This window comes from Alosa alosa, chromosome 7 (assembly GCF_017589495.1).
Source record: "Alosa alosa isolate M-15738 ecotype Scorff River chromosome 7, AALO_Geno_1.1, whole genome shotgun sequence".
Lineage (NCBI taxonomy): Eukaryota > Metazoa > Chordata > Actinopteri > Clupeiformes > Clupeidae > Alosa > Alosa alosa.
Window position 1 is genome coordinate 1,399,574 of NC_063195.1, and position 17,353 is coordinate 1,416,926.

General features: G+C 44.8%; 1 protein-coding gene across 1 annotated transcript; it reads left to right on the forward strand.

Moving 5' to 3' along the window:
- The first annotated feature begins 3,644 nt into the window (after positions 1-3,644).
- plk1 (polo-like kinase 1 (Drosophila)) lies at positions 3,645-13,921 on the forward strand. The gene is made up of 11 exons (XM_048247094.1): positions 3,645-4,406; positions 5,239-5,407; positions 5,676-5,820; positions 5,948-6,041; positions 7,490-7,706; positions 8,167-8,227; positions 8,599-8,699; positions 9,237-9,314; positions 11,784-11,938; positions 12,820-13,002; positions 13,429-13,921. The coding sequence occupies exons 1-11, from the start codon at positions 4,044-4,046 to the stop codon at positions 13,624-13,626; spliced, it is 1,764 nt and encodes a 587-aa protein (XP_048103051.1). The 5' UTR covers positions 3,645-4,043; the 3' UTR covers positions 13,627-13,921.
- The last annotated feature ends 3,432 nt before the right edge of the window (positions 13,922-17,353 follow it).

Genomic DNA, 17,353 nt, shown 5'->3' on the forward strand with positions numbered 1-17,353 from the left:
CAGCTGCAACATGTCCTAGGAGTCCTGACCTGGGGCAGCCGTGGCCTACTGGTTAGTGCTTCAGACTTTTCACTACTATTCACGGAGTGGGATAAATGCAGAGACCAAATTTACCTTACGGGATCAAGAGTATATGTACTTATACTAGTGCTTATACTTATAACCAAAACACACAGACACGAACGCGCGCCATGCTGCGCTTTACGAGAAAATGACCCTGCAGTGAGACAAAAAGATTAGAGACCTGACGTGAGTGGATGGCCGTGCTATGTGCTGTAATGAGTGTGAGAGTAATAAGAACAACTGGTCCTCATGGGTGCTTCATGAACAATTCACTTGGACAGTTCAGGTTTGACTAATATAAACTGTTTTCCCAAATTACTGTAACTTGTTCAAGTTTCACTAGGCTATGTTTTCACAAATGAAACTGTAGCCTACTACTTCTTTGATATAAACTATTTTATCACAAATGAAACTGTAGTTTAAGTGAAGACTGAAATAAGTGATTGTTAATATCTGGAAGTACAGTGAAGGAAACATACAGTTGTGTCTTACCAGCAGCATTAAAGAGGACATGTTACCATTTTAAACATAGGTTTTAGAGGGCTCCAAAACATACCTGTCCAATCCTTTAAACACTTTTCAGAAAGAATGTGTGTGTCTAATTCTTTAAACACTTTTCAGAACGGTGTGTGTGTCTAATTCTTTAAACACTTTTCAGAATGGATAGTTTGTGTGTCTAATTCTTTACAGTTTTTCTCAGTCGCTTTGGTGCTTTTCTCACATCACTATTAAATGTGTTCTCGATGCCACACGTTTTTTAGGCTAAAACATTTTATGTCACTTACTGCAAACATCACCTAACCAACCGCTAGCTGTCTGTGTCCTGAATACACTCACTGTAAAAGAAAACGTGATCTCTGTGGACAGCCCAGGCTCCAAAAATGGCCACAAAAACAACCTGGGCAAACCTAGCCCATAAAAACATAACAAACTGTTCCAGCAAATCACAGACGAGATGCGCGTTTAGGAGAGTTTCAATTGCACGGGAGCAGCACGGGAGGGAGGGGGGAGTAGCGAGCTAGCTCTCTGTTTTGTTTGAAGGTCAACAGAAGTGACGTTACCCAGCTCAGTCATGAGCGGAGAGTTGGGCTGCACAAGACATCGGGCTGAATCCCATGATGTCATTTTAGCCAATGTTTCCTATATAGTAGGGGTATTAAAGGGCAGCCGTGGCTACTGGTTAGCGCTTCGGACTTGTAACCAGAGGGTTGCCGGTTCGAACCCCGACCAGCATGGCTGAAGTGCCCTTGAGCAAGGCACCTAACCCCTCACTGCCTACTTGGGATCAGGAAAACCCTGTTTATGAGCACAGTAAACTCTACCATACAACAGACAGAAATACCACCATCTTATTTGGCCTGAGCTTGTTTAAAATGGACTGAGGTAACGTGAAAAAAGGTTCTGTGGTTAGACCAATCAAAGTTTGGAAATCATGGGCTAAAGAGGAGAGGGCCTATTCAAGTATCCAACTTGTTTTAGTGCTCAGTTCCAAACCCAACATTTAAAGGTGTGGAGGATTAGTGCTTACGGCATGGGCATCTTGCACATCTGGCAAGGCACAATCAATTCTGAATGATGTATACAGGTTTTGAGCAACATATACTGCCATCCAGGTAATGTATTTTAGGGAAGACCTTGAATATTTCAGGAAAATGTAATGAATTCTGCATACCTAAATAGTATTTCTCCATAGAGTAAGAGCGCATGGTGCTAAAATGCCAGTCCAGACCTATATGCATGGAATGAAAAACAGGATTAAGAATACCCATACTGTTGAGCAATTGAATCCTATCAGGCAGGATAACATTTCATCCTCAAAAAAACTGATCTCCTCAGTTCCTAAACATTTGCAGAACTGTGTTAAATGACAAGGTGAAGCAGCACAGTGGTAAACATTCCCTGTCCCAACTTTTTGAAACATGTTGCTGGCATCAAATTCAAAATCCCGAAATGCCCGCACACTGCTAAAAACACCCATACATGTATTGTGTACAGGCTTCCACCCGGCTGGGGCATCCTCAGGCAAAGGAGGGAGTTTTAGCAGAGTGTGGGCATTCCATCCTTTCTGAGTTCTAGTTCCATTTGCCCTGCAGCTCGCTGGCGGGGATGTGCACACTACTACAACTACTCTGTCATATTCAAAATATATTCAAACATATATTTTCCAAGAAATAGGCCAAATTTTAATTTTCAACATTTTATATGTAATGTTTGCAGATAAATATGGGTTTATGAGATGTGTTATTTTGTATATTATCACATTCTGTTTTTATTTGCATTTCACACCATGTCCCAACTTTTTCTGTTTTGGGGTTGTAAATTAGCCTGGCTAACGTCAGACCTCATCTCATTGAGAGATGTCTGGGAAAAAACAAAGCACCTCTGCATGGCTGTCGGGGCTGTAGGCAACACACACACACACACACACACTCTCTCTCTTTCTCTCTCTCTCACACACACACACATGGCTGTCGGGGCTGTAGGCAACACACACACACACACGCTCTCTCTCTTTCTCTCTCTCTCACACACACACACATGGCTGTCGGGGCTGTAGGCAAACAGGTAGGTGTGTGCAGAGCAAAAGCACTAGCTAAATGCTGACTGAGTCGCTTTTGCTTTTGGCTCAACTGTGTGCAGACATGCTGGCTGGAGGATAGGTTAAATAAAGGCCGTATTGTGTGTGTGTGTGTGTGTGTGTATGTGTGAGAGAGAGAGCTTTGGTTGTGTTTATGTTATCTATAAGATGAAGTGTTTTACACACACACACACACACACAGAGTAGCTAACAGAAACATTTACACAGCCAACTCTCTTTCACACACACTCATACACTCTCTCTCTTTCTCTCTCTCACACACACACACACACATTGCTTGTCCACACATTTAGACTAATTGAAATGCTTCTTCACACATTTAGATACATACACTAACAAACCCATCGACAACCTGATACCATTCATAGGCTAGGCTACTATACCGATTGGCTGTCTTAATAAAGACAGACTAGATAAACACAATTGTCCCACAATGTAAATGCACTGTTGTTCTTTATTGGTTTCACAGCACATTATGTAGCCAACATTGTCATTTCTAAAACAACAACAACAACAACAAACTACTAAGACTTGTTTACGCAGAAAATGCATGGACCTATTTGTATGCCTTTTCTGAGTATGGTTGAGTTAAGTTTCTGCCTAGGCTACTAATGTTTGCGGTTGCATGGTTTAAAGCCCACAGTCACATAATGACAAGAACAGCACAAACTGCGCATGTCTGTGAAGCATTGTTTCCTTCTCACAGAATAACGTAAATACTTAAAACATAATGGGTCTACCTCACGACACATTAACCCGTGGGTGTTTTTTTAAAATAAGTATATTCCTGAAAAATATATAAATACAGTTTATGATAACATACAAGTTATTTTAATGCACAACCTCCCATGATCCCCCGCGGCAAAGGCTTGGAATTCAAATCGGATCAGCCAATGAGAAACGCGCGTCACTGACAGAGGAGCCAATCAGATGCATAGATAACGAACGGAGCACAATTTAAAATATTGCAGCAGTCACTGTTGGCATTGAAGAGGACGCGTTTTAACATAGGCAGGCGGTTTGCCCGGAGAGGCTTGTTTATTTGCAGTTTTATCTTAAGTTATTAGATGAAACATTAGCAGGCGTTGATTGCACGCTGTCTTTGAAGTACGTTTAGTTTTTAATCGACAATTACCGAGTTGCAACACAGGACGTTTTCATTTAAATTCGCACTTTACTTAGCCTGACTGAAGAAGCTAAACTATCTGTCGATAACGTTAGCACGGACAAGGATGATCAGTTGACGTGTGCTTCAGCAAGCTAGAATTCGGTGTAATTGTAATATTTTGTAGTAGAATCGTATTGCATTTTAAAGTTGAATTATATTGCTCTTTGTTGATTACTTGATTGACACTAGACTGAATAAGACTTTTCCGAAAAGATGAGTGCTGGAATAGCGAAGACGGCTAAGCCGTCCTCTCACGTAGACCCAAAATCTGCACCACTTAAAGAGATTCCTGATATATTGGTGGACCCGCGGACTATGAAGAGGTATATGAGGGGCCGATTCCTCGGAAAAGGAGGTTTTGCGAAATGCTATGAAATCACAGACATGGAGACTAAGGAGGTGTTCGCCGGGAAAGTGGTTCCCAAGGCTCTGCTCCTGAAGCCTCATCAGAAGGAGAAGATGAGCACTGAAATTGCCATCCATAAAAGCCTGGACAATCCGCACGTCGTGGGCTTTCATGGTTTCTTTGAGGACGACGATTTCGTGTTCGTGGTTCTGGAAATTTGCCGCAGACGGGTGAGTTCCCCCAAAGCAATCTTCCTTTGGAGACACTGGAAAGTTATGCTAGCAGGTAAAGGCATAGCTTCTAGCTAGCTAGCCAATGAAGTTTGTTTGTCATGTCAGCCAACGGTCGAATTCTTTGCTAACGTTAGCTAAGAAATAGCTGGTCAGTAGCATTGTTCATTACTAACTTAATAACATTTACTTCGTTGGTTAACCGATCAACCGCTGATGTGAATTAACTTTTAGGATTTAGCCTTATTTTGTGTCTGTAACTTGAGTTTTTGCATTTGAAATAGACTGAAATGAACGTTGTCCGAACACTGGCTAGCATAATTTTTCCTGGGCTTGAAATAATTGAACCGCAAGGAAAGGAAGTTTCATGTTAACTTGGCGCTCGACTAAGTTGTCAGAATGAGTTTTGGAGAAAGTTGATAAATGTAGCAGCTAACTGCCAACTTTGAGTGGTCAACCGTAAGCCACTTTTTTCGCTGAACAGATATTTGCATTATCTGAATATCAACTGCCAGCGTTAGGCTTTCAGATCCTGGTATTTTAAACAATCTAATAGGACCTTCCCTTGAAAAACGTTGTGTGTGTGTTGGGGGGGGGGGGTGGTTATGTCAAAGAAAATAACAAACGTTACACTACAACAGGATTTTTGTGACCATGCTTCCATTACAACCATTTGTATAGTCTTTTACAAAACTATGGCTGTACATTTTAGTCTGTAGTCGCAAGGAGCGACTTTTACCATCGAAGTCGAATCCCACAATGTCGGCGATGGCGCGGTCTACGCTGTCGGTCCTGGGCGCCATGTGTTTCATTCATGTCCCGTCTCTTCTAGTCTCTGCTGGAGCTGCACAAGCGCCGAAAGGCTGTGACTGAGCCCGAGGCGCGCTACTTCATGCGCCAGACCATCCAAGGCTGCCAGTACCTGCACAACAACCGTGTCATTCACCGCGACCTCAAGCTGGGCAACCTCTTCCTCAATGAGGAAATGGAGGTTAAGATAGGTGAGGAGACGCACACCTGTTATCCTGTCACGTGGAGCTCAGTGTTTTTTTTTTTTTGCTTGTATCCACACACACACACCACCCTGCCAACCCATAAACTTGGCTGATGTGTGTGGCTGGTCACATTTGAATCTCATGAACTGCTTCCAGTCTTGCATTAACTGTACATTCCCTTGTGTCCTTGTCTTTGTTTTCCACCCTGAGGTTTTGAAAACATATGAGGCTGTGTCCTAACGCATACGCCCCCTCATTCATCCTCTCTCTCTAGGGGACTTTGGTTTGGCCACACGGATTGAGTTTGACGGTGAGAGGAAGAAGACTCTGTGTGGGACGCCCAATTATATCGCCCCCGAGGTCCTCTGCAAGAAAGGACACAGCTTCGAGGTGGACATCTGGTCCCTCGGATGCATCCTGTAAGTGTGTGTGTGGAGGAGGGGGGACTGAGATCTATTTAATAATTCTTTATTTAGTCGTGCATATCCTATGCCTGTGTGGGATGGTGATTATGTCGTCATTGACTCTGTGTGTTTGTCTGTGTAGGTACACACTGCTGGTAGGAAAGCCACCATTTGAGACGTCGTGTCTGAAGGAGACGTACGTCCGCATCAAGAAGAACGAGTACAGCGTCCCACGAGTAAGTGTGTGTGTGTGTGTGTGTGTTGTTGATCCTGTGTGGTTGATGTGATGACTACAAATCCAGACTCTATTTGCCATCCTGTAGTGTGTGTGCATCTGAGATGTGCCACCCTGTGTGTTCGCACATTAATGCTGTAACTGTGGCCTTAAGAATGTGCTGCACGTGGAGCTCTAAGTGTGTCTTTGTGTGTGTTCCAGCACATCAGCCCTGTGGCGGCTGCTCTAAGTGTGTGTTTGTATCAGCGTGTGTGTGGTGTTGCAGCGCATCAGCCCTGTTGTTTGTGTGTGAATGTGTGTGTTTTAGCGTGTGTGTTGTTGCAGCACATCAGCCCTGTGGCGGCGGCTCTAAGTGTGTTAATGTGTGTGTGTGTTTAACGTGTGTGTGTGTTGCAGCACATGAGCCCTGTGGCGGCGGCTCTAAGTGTGTTAATGTGTGTGTTATCAACGTGTGTGTGTGTGGTGTTGCAGCACATCAGCCCTGTGGCGGTGGCTCTAAGTGTGTTAATGTGTGTGTTATCAACGTGTGTGTGGTGTTGCAGCACATCAGCCCTGTGGCGGTGGCTCTAAGTGTGTTAATGTGTGTGTTATCAACGTGTGTGTTATCAGTGTGTGTGTGTGTGTGTGTGGTGTTGCAGCACATCAGCCCTGTGGCGGTGGCTCTAAGTGTGTTAATGTGTGTGTTATCAACGTGTGTGTGTGTGGTGTTGCAGCACATCAGCCCTGTGGCGGTGGCTCTAAGTGTGTTAATGTGTGTGTTATCAACGTGTGTGTGGTGTTGCAGCACATCAGCCCTGTGGCGGCGGCTCTAAGTGTGTTAATGTGTGTGTTATTAACGTGTGTGTGGTGTTGCAGCACATCAGCCCTGTGGCGGTGGCTCTAAGTGTGTTAATGTGTGTGTTATCAACGTGTGTGTGTGTGTGTGGTGTTGCAGCACATCAGCCCTGTGGCGGTGGCTCTAAGTGTGTTAATGTGTGTTATCAGCGTGTGTGTGTGGTGTTTGCAGCACATCAGCCCCCTGTGGCGGTGGCTCTAAGATGTGTTAATGTGTATTGTTTATCAGTGTGTGTGTGGTGTTGCAGCACATCAGCCCTGTGGCGGTGGCTCTAAGTGTGTTAATGTATGTGTTACCAACGTGTGTGTGTGTGTGTGTGTGTGTGTGTGTGTGTGGTGTTGCAGCACATCAGCCCTGTGGCGGTGGCTCTAAGTGTGTTAATGTGTGTGTTATCAACGTGTGTGTGTGTGGTGTTGCAGCACATCAGCCCTGTGGCGGTGGCTCTAAGTGTGTTAATGTGTGTGTTATCAACGTGTGTGTGTGGTGTTGCAGCACATCAGCCCTGTGGCGGTGGCTCTAAGTGTGTTAATGTGTGTGTTATCAGCGTGTGTGTGGTGTTGCAGCACATCAGCCCTGTGGCGGTGGCTCTAAGTGTGTTTGTGTGTTTTTTGCAGCACATCAGCCCTGTGGCGGCGGCGTTGATCAAGCGCATGCTGCACGCTGAGCCGTCTCTGCGCCCCACCATCGCTGACCTGCTGACTGACGAGTTCTTCACCAGCGGCTATGTGCCCATGCGCCTGCCCACCTCCTGCCTGACCGTTGCCCCACGCTTCTCCATCGCCCCCGGCACCCTGGAGCCGCCCCGACGACCGCTCACCGCCATCAACAAGGGTGAGGACACACACACACACACACACCTCAGTCACAGCAACAGCCCACCGCTATCAACAAGGGTGTGGACACACACACACTGTCACAGCAAGAGACCCCACTGCCATAAACGAGGGTGAGGACACCCCTCGATCACAGCAACAGCCATCAAAAATGGGGAACACACACACACCTCACACCTCAATCACAGCAACAGCTCACTGCCATCAAAAATGGGCAGCCTCACACACCTCGATCACAGCAACTGAGTTGGACACGCACACACACCTCAATCACAACGACCGCTCACCCACCACTATCAAGGATGAGGACACACACACACTTCCACAGTGACTTCAGTGAGGACGAGGAGTCTCACACACCATCAGAAGCTTGTGCATCCACACCTCAACTGTGCACTTGTGAGTGGAGTCATGTGCTCATCTGTGTGTGTGTGTGTGTGTGTGTGTGTGTGTGTCAGGTACAGACAGTCCCTTGGAGAAACTGGGGAAGGGGGACCAAAAGGACGAGCCGCAGCAAGGGTAAGATGATGGAACATTCCGGATAGTTAAAACACATGCAATGTTGGGTCATTCCGGATAATTACACACACACACACAATGATTGAACTTTGTCAGTATAACGTGTGTGTACGTACATACACAGGCTGGAAATGATCTCTGATGAATCTACTTGCTACTCAAATTCACCAGTCATTCAGTAGTAAGCCATTATTTTATATCGGATGACTACCAGACACTTTTGTAGGTTACCGGCTAATTCATACACCTTGTTTTGCTGAGACACACACCTGTCTTGGTCAAGGGTAATCAGCCATCTTCAGTAGCAAGCATTTGAAATGATTGGGCTGTCTGGTCATGTGACTGCCCCGTGACTTCCTGTGTGTGTGCAGTGAAAGTCCAGAGTCTGCAGACACACACCTCTCCGACCTGCTGCAACAGCTCACCAGCCTCAACAACGCCAAACCCTCAGAGAAAGCGGTCATCCGCCAGGGTACGTAACACACACACACCCCCTACATAAACTGGAGCCTCCCTGCTTACTCACACACGCTAGCAAGATTCTGAGAATGCAGTGAGAGAAGGAACGGTAACATGCCTTTTTAGCCCAGGCGACTGATTGGCTGCAATATGCAAAATATAGCTGTAGAGAACAGGCACAAAAGTAGCCCCCTGAGATGGATATTCTTTAAAATCTTATTTCCTGTAAATGTTATGTCATTCTTAATCTTTGTAATTGGTGCACTGGCATATTTAACTGTAATGTTACATGCAACTGACTGTCTGTGCTCCTGGAAGAACATGTTGGTGTAGAGTGTTTCTGTCTGTCTGAGATTAATGCCATACTCGCCTCTGTGGTGTCTAGTCAAGTCAGTTTTATCTTTACAGTGCATTTTAACATGCACAGAGTACGACCCAAAGCGAGTCGCATAACAAAAAGACAAAAGATGCCGGACGGATATTCTGACCACTATCCAAACATGCATACACAACAGACCTGTTATGTCATGCTCTTTCTCTCCCCTCACAGAGGAAGCTGAGGACCCTGCCTGTATTCCCATCTTCTGGATCAGCAAATGGGTGGACTACTCCGACAAATATGGCCTAGGTAAGACACACATACTCTGACCCCACTGGCTAAATAGGGCCTAGGACACACACACGCACACAACCCCATGTCCTGACACAATAGTGGTCGGTTTAGAGTAGGGCTGGGCGACATTCTGAATATACTCAATAGCAGTTTGCTGTACGTGAGCTACATTAAAATATTATATCCCAAATATTGAGTATTTCAGTCATCATTGTTTTAAGCGGGAACACTTGCCCTCCCACTCAGTAACAACGTGTACAACGCATCACACACTCGCCAACCAATCCTGAACAGTCTACTCGGAAGAGGCTGTGACGTCTAGGTGTAGACCAGAAGTAAACTCGGTGCAGCAGTCGCTTTACTGTCTATGGGTAGCATAGGCTAGTGTTGGTCAACAATGACTTGCTGCTTATGGGTAGCATAGGCTAGTGTTGGTCAACAATGACTTGCTGCTTATGGGTAGCATAGGCTAGTGTTGGTCAACAATGACTTACTGCTTATGCTTAGCATAGGCTAGTGTTGGTCAACAATTAGCTAGATTGATAAAAGATGGAAGCAGTTTCGAAACAAAATGGCAAGGGATTTTGAAAATTAAACTAACAACGATATCCATGCGTTAAGGCAGAAGGCCTACCTATGTGCACCTCTGACTGTTTTCAAAACGACACTGCGCACATCTCACTCCCCACGCATGCTTTTCTCATGCTAAATGTTCGTCTATGCTTTCTCCAGTTTGATTTTTACATTAAATTTGAGATCCGCGATTTGAGGCAGATTAGGCTACTGTCTATGAGTACGTCTGACTCCAACCTGTCTCGAAACAATAACGCAACCGTTCAGTTTCATTTATCAACCAATAACCGAGCGACTAATTAAGTAATGCACAACACAATTACCTTGTCTTCTATCCAATGTAAGCCATCGTTCATATGACAGTTGTGTGCGGTGCAGTGCTGGAGTCGCATCCCGTCCACTTTACATGGGCTTACATCATCTGTTGCCGAACTGAATTGTGAACGTATAGGTGGGCCCTATGACCCCAAAATCTGTCATGACCAGGCCAGAAGTTTGAGAGGCTGGTGGTATACATCATACCAGTTCTACTTAGCTCAAGTTGCTGCAACCAACAGCTAGAGCTGCCAGGCAGCTACAGCGCTACAATCTGGGGCCATCCATGAACATGGGGGCTCATGAATGTGGTGTCAAGGAAGGATTTATTGAAATGTAGTCAGTGAAAAGGGGTTGGAACCAGTGTGTTTGTGTGTGCCAATCTCAATTCTCTGTTTTACCCCTTCCTCTATCCCTTCATCTTACCCCTAGCCCTTGTCCCTTGAAACCGAGTGGCAAGACATAGGGGTGAAAAATATTCCCCTTGGAAATGAGATGCCACTAGCCAACCATAAGGCAGAGCTGGATGATTTAAACACTTGAATTAATGTAATTTACAGAGATTGTACCACACTGAAAGCTATTTTGTCACTAGCAAGCAACCTGTCTTCTGGTAAATAGGCTATTGCATTTTCAGCTTGGAATAAAACCGTTCAGGAATTATTTAATCTACAGCAGAATGTGCCTATGTTCGTTCGTAGCCTACCTCCTGGTCCAGGTGAATGAAACTGGGATGGGGTACAAAATAAACATGTCGCTTAAGCTATGTAAACATCCCATAGCCTTCCGATATTTTACAATAATATCCAAATGGTGGATTACTTGACATCAGAAGCAATCGATACCTGTAAGTCTTGGCCTATGCGAGGAGTTGGCAGCAGTAGGCCTATGCAGCATTCATATCAGACGAGCGGTAAAGTTTTTAGCGAATTTAGCTGCTGTTGGACATTTCTGACATGGTATGCTGCCAATTCGCGGGGTATATCAGACATGGAAATATGTAAAATGCGAGACATTCGTGCAAATAATGATGCTGTTAACATTCACAGAACAGCGATTTTTGAAAACTTCCTCATGAAGAACAGGACCTTCAATATATGGTCACAAGATTGAATGCAACATAAAACAATTACCATTTTAATTTTATAATCCTTATTAATGCCAACATTTCATGTCAATGAATCTCTCGGTGTGCTTGTTTTTTTTTGGGTGAGCGGTGCATGTTGGGTATTTCTCTTACCCCTCGGTTTCAAGTAAGCTCCCGATCTTACTTGGTTTTAAGGGGTATCTACCCCTTGCCCTTATCCCTACCCCTCGATCGAAATGAGAATTGAGATAGCCCTTCGTCTCACGTGCATGCGCAAAACTAGGGGGAAGGGGTAAAATGGAGAATTGAGATTGGCCCTAAGTGTGTGTTTTGTTCCTGGTCCCCTCTCAGGGTACCAGCTGTGTGATAACAGCGTGGGTGTGTGTGGTGCGAGTGTTTACGTGTGTGTTTGCTCCTGGTCCCCTTTCAGGTTACCAGTTGTGTGATAACAGCGTGGGTGTGTGTGGTGCGAGTGTTTACGTGTGTGTTTGCTCCTGGTCCCCTCTCAGGTTACCAGTTGTGTGATAACAGCGTGGGTGTGCTATTTAACGACTCAACACGTCTCGTCCTCTACGACGACGGTGACACGCTCCAGTACATCGACCGCAACTCGGCAGAGTCCTACCTCAGCGTCCGCTCCTACCCCTCGCCTCTCGCCAAGAAGGTGTGTGTGTGTGTGTGACGTTGATCGAGATGTGGGTAGGTTTAGGTCACTGACATTTTTATACAAGGTGAGTGTGTGTGTGTGTGTGTGTGTGTGTGTATACGAACGAGCCGTCAATGACCTACCCAGGCTCTAGTTTAGCCTAGCATGGTCCCCATGGATCGTTATATTCATACCATACAATGTGTGGAGCTGTAGTAAGGCTGTACATTTGATCAGGCGCAGAAGGACTGAGACCAGATGTGTTTTGGCTCTGTTTATTTCACCTGCCTATCCCATAGCTGTTTATTTCACCTAGCTGTTTATTTCACCTGTCTATCCCATAGCTGTTTATTTTACCTGCCAATCATTCATAACTATATCATTTCCAGATCGTAACTGTCTGAAGGCTTTTCCAAATGATGGTGACAACATCATTTTTAGTGTTTATATATTATATCCATTATGGGTTCATCTTAGTTCATTTTTTCCGATATCTTAAGCCACTCAAGAACCTTTGAATGCTGCTCATAGAGCACTGTCCACACACTGATCCAAGATTGACCGCAGTGGCGATTACGGTTATGCTCTAACCCAGGGGTGTCCAAACTACGGTTATGTAGTTTAGTATTTGGAAGCTACTTGACCTTTAGTGCGCAGTGCATCCTCTAGATTTTTATTTATTTACTTTTAGCCTTAGTTGTGGAAATGGCCTTAAATTAAACAAACATCTATTTACTTTTATTTACTTTTCTTTAAATCCGTGGGGGCAGTCCAGTCTGCAGTCTCAATTCTTATGAGTATCCATCGTGTGTTTAGTCCTCTAGTGTTCTGCCCACCGCCACCCTGTGTGTGTGAGAATCTCACCCTGTAATCATGTTTATGTGTGTGTGTGTGTGTAGATTACGCTGCTGAAGTACTTCCGTAACTACATGAGCGAGCACCTGCTGAAGGCGGGCGCCAACATCACGCCGCGTGACGGGGACCAGCTGACGCGCCTGCCCTTCCTGCGCCACTGGTTCCGCACCAAGAGCGCCATCGTGCTGCACCTCAGCAACGGCACTGTGCAGATCAACTTCTTCCAGGTCAGAGGGCACCTCCTGCACGCGCACACACACACCGTAGTGCTCCCACTCCTGCAATTGCCCTCATCACACACACCCCTAAAATAATTTTTGGGGCAAAGTCGTGGAATATATTTCCATTCACAATTGGTGTATATCTGGTTATTAGATTTACTGCTTGCTTGAGTAGCCCATTGAGAATGTCTCTTGACGCTTCTTGGACGCTATGTGACCGCTCTGAAGTCATTGGTCGGTATATTGTACTGTTTATTATATAATAAGTCATGGAAATTCACTTAATTTGGTCGGGAAAGTCACAGAATTTTATATTTGGGAATCCTGTAACACCCCACTCACTCACACACACACACACGCTAAGTCTGTCTGTCCCCCCCCCCATAGTTTTTACTATGCTAACTGTCTGTGTGTGTGTGTGTGTGTGTGTAGGACCACACGAAGGTGATCCTGTGCCCTCTGATGGGGGCGGTGACGTACATCGACGAGCGGCGTGAGTTCCGGACGTACCGCATGAGCGTGATGGAGGAGTTTGGCTGCAGCCGCGAGCTGGCCAGCCGGCTACGCTACGCCCGCAACATGGTGGAGAAGCTGCAGGCCTGCAAGAGCGCCCCTTCCGCACAGCGCTGACCACACGCACTCACTCACTCACTCAGACCGCCCCTCACAGGAAGTTGTGTGTCTGTACAGTGAGCCCTGTCAGTCTCCTGATGAATTGTGGGATGTTGGTGGTTTGACTTGTCTTGTCAGTTGATCATGTCCTGTTCTGTCTGTCCGTATGTCTGTCTGTTGGTCTATTTCGGTGTGGTTTTACTTGTTTGTATTCTCTCCATCTGTAAAGTATTTGAGCAAGTTCAATGTTTACCAGGTGTGTTTTTACTATCTTTAATATTCCAAATTTAATAAAGAGCTTTGTCTTATTTCACATGTTTCTGTTTCATTTCTGCAGAGCAGCTCACAAAATAAGAGGGGGTTTTTTTGTTTTTTGAACATTCTAGGAACTTCTGCTTAAGGTATGAGCTACACCAGGCGCGGAACTGAAGCGCTCCGTTCGCGACGTAAAAAATGTCTTTTAGATGAATGGTAGGGATGGCACGGTTTTTGAAAAATGCTCCGCACCGCACGGTTCGGAGTGTGTGTTTGTCGTACGGTCCTACGGTTCAGGCTAGTTATGGCATGTGCAATTGATTCCCATGTGACAATGTGTTTCCCTTTCGTGCGAGAGTAGGAGTATAGTTTTGAGTGCTGCGCGCGACTGGAGTCTTTAGAAATGGCAAGTGCGACAGACAAAGACTGCCCGGAGTTGCAGGATGCGCCAGCCTCTTATAGGTCTGGTGTGTGGGAACATTTCGGATTTGAAGTTACCTATGATGACAGAGGAGTTAAGACGACAGAAAAGACTGCGACTGTGTGCAAACATTGTGCAACACGTGTTCAGTATGCTCTTGGCAACACTTCGAACATGCTAGGTCATATGAAAAGACGTCACCCCAATGTGTCTGTAGACAGTTTAAGGAAGAAAGAGCCGCAGGCTACCCAACAACTTCTGTCCTCAGCATTTAAGCAGCCTCTCAGTGATAACTTGGCCAGGGCAATGGCCATAACGAAAGCAATCGGGATGTTTATTGCAAAAGATATGATTCCATATAGTGTGATTAGGGGGGAAAGGATTTCGACAGTTGATGAAAATACTCGAGCCCAGCTACAACATTCCCTCCCGCCACGAGACACGAGAAAAACTTGTCAAAGAATTGTCTGACACGGCCCACGTAGCTCTCACCACCGATGGATTGCATTTATTGATAGCCACTAGCCAGCATGTTTTTTAATATTTAAAATCTTACAGTGGCACTTTTACTTTTAGATAAGAACTTTGTTTCCAAATACTGCACTTTAATTTAAGCTGCAAGAGTTACACTTTCTTTCTTTGTGTGCCAAAAAGGGGCATACGTTCCTGCAGATGGCAATAGTACACATTCTGCCTTTTATGCCAAATAAATGAAAAGATTGTTGAAATTAACAATGTTTCCTTTTGCTGTATCAAAATCTCAACTGTAGCTTTAAGTTTCCTCAGACAATAATGTACTTTATGTGAAGTCAAATTCAGTTTGTGCATTATTACATGATGACTATTCTTTAAATACTCTAGCCTAATTGTGGATGATTAAGCTATATGCTGAAATATATTTCTGGAGTGTTAAAGATTAAAAGAAAAAAGAACAAGAACCGTACCGAACCGAAAAGCATGACCCTAAACCGTGATACGAACCGAACCGTAGATTTTGTGAACCGTGCCACCCCTAATGAATGGTCTCTTTTCCAAACGTACGTCCCACTGTCACGTCTGGTGTAGCTACTTCCATTGATTATAATGGAAGCTAATTGTTGCAGCAGACGCAACGTGAACAGAACGCTTCAGTTACGCGCCTGGTGTAGCTCATCCCTAAGGTTCCATACTAATGAATATTCTTCTAACCTTCAGGGAACATTCCCTGAATGTTAAGTGTTTGGGATGTGCATTTTATCCCTTGTGTCATCTAAGTTGTTCCCACGATGACTAAGAATATTCCCAGATCCCATAAAAGGAATGTTCCAGAGCAAAAATAACCTAGGGTCTAACAGGTTCAAAATGTTTGAGAGTGTAATTATGTTCATTGGTGGAGTTTTGAACAAGAATGTTTGCATTAACACCAAATTGTCTTAATCTGGTCTGAATCGTACGGAGCCCTCCGGGTGACATGGGGGGAAAAAACATGAAGAAAAAAAAAAACCATGTACTTTTGCGGGATCTCGCAAAACTTTTTTTCTACTTTTGGAACTTGCTGGGCTTCCTACTTGACCCCAATAGGCCCACAAACCACTACCGCCAGATGGCAATCATATCAGAGGGCCGAACGAGCGAACCGGGAGGAACAAAGGTCCGTTAAATTCTGTCAATAATTGCATAGGCCTTTGATCATAATTGTAGCGCCGAGCTTAGTTGCATTGTGATGTTCCTGTATGTTGTGTGTGTGTGTCAGAGGCGTATCAAGCTTTTTAAAAGTGTGGGGGTTGTGGGATAGGAAAATGAAACACTCTGGCCAAATTATAAATAACTCCCTACAGGGACGTTGTAAGTATTTTCTAAGAGGGGTGCGGACTATATTGGTGTCCGGGAGTTTCTCCCCCGAAAAAAAATGGAAATTCTGATTGCTAAAAACACCATTTTAATGCAGTTTGGGAGGGACAGAAGAAGCAGCGCCCGTCATATGTGTCACATGCTGCTACCTGCTATCACTTCACTATTTGATACCCTACATGGAGACATATCTCATGTTATAAATCAAGAAATCATTTCAGAAATTATGTTTTGTGTTGTTTAAACTATTGCTGCTTCTAGCCCACGTTACCTCCAGTTTCACTTGCTGCAGGGACGCACACATTGCATGAGCGATCATAAGCGTTCTATCTCCGATGTAGCCTAGAACTCAAATGTGTCTTGATGCCGCCGTTTGTAAGATCAGATCAAATAAGACGTTCTAAATGGAACGCGATGTAATTGAGCTGTTCCTTTCCAAGCGTCTTGGAGACGTACTGTATGTGTGCTGACTGGGCTATGTCTATATAGTTGATGACACAAAATGAATAAGTATGCTGCAAATGAGCAGACGTGTGAAGCACCGGGCATAACTTAATTTCGCGGTAACGTGGAGCAGTAGTAGGTTAATTGTTGAGGAGGCCCATAGTTTGAGAAAAGCTGCAGATCATAGGCAGAGAAAGCATAATGCTCTGAGAACAGTAGCCAAAGGTTTTCCTGCAGAAACAGGTGCCTTGGTGCATGCACCCCGCTTTCACTTTGACTTCCTGCATTGTGACAAAAACTCAGTCAGACAGTGAATTTTGGTTTACTAAATTAGCATAATGCGGTAACAATTATCATTTCAATTCCATCTGAAATCTGCTCACTGCAGACGTTACAATGCAGACCCAAACAGCAGCATAGCCTTGAAAGACGCACACTTTGAATTTGATCAGAGCGGCTCTGGTTCTTCACCTAAATTGATGTGATTGGCTGGATGACCGTTCAATCAAATCAACAGACCTATTTGTGTCTCTGTGTGTGAGTTATAAATACGGTTCCAACTCTTTACGGGAGCGTTTATTTCCATATTTTACTTTCAATTTAATCTGACAAAAAGTATGGGGTACGGTGTTCATTTTAGGACATCCTCAGACTCAGGTGTCAGACTCAGAAAAACATCGGTCATCTTCAGACAAAACAGCCTCAGCGTCAGAAAAACCTCTGTCATCTTCAGACAAAACTGCCTCAGCGTCAGAAAAACCTCTGTCATCTTCAGACAAAACTGCATCAGCGTCA

Bases quoted from the DNA above. Each gene is read 5' to 3' on its own strand.
- plk1 (XM_048247094.1), top strand. From the start codon at position 4,044: ATGAGTGCTGGAATAGCGAAGACGGCTAAGCCGTCCTCTCACGTAGAC. The intron at 8,228-8,598 runs GTAAGATGATGG...GTGTGTGTGCAG, and splicing joins AAGGACGAGCCGCAGCAAGG to TGAAAGTCCAGAGTCTGCAG. The intron at 13,003-13,428 runs GTCAGAGGGCAC...GTGTGTGTGTAG, and splicing joins TGCAGATCAACTTCTTCCAG to GACCACACGAAGGTGATCCT.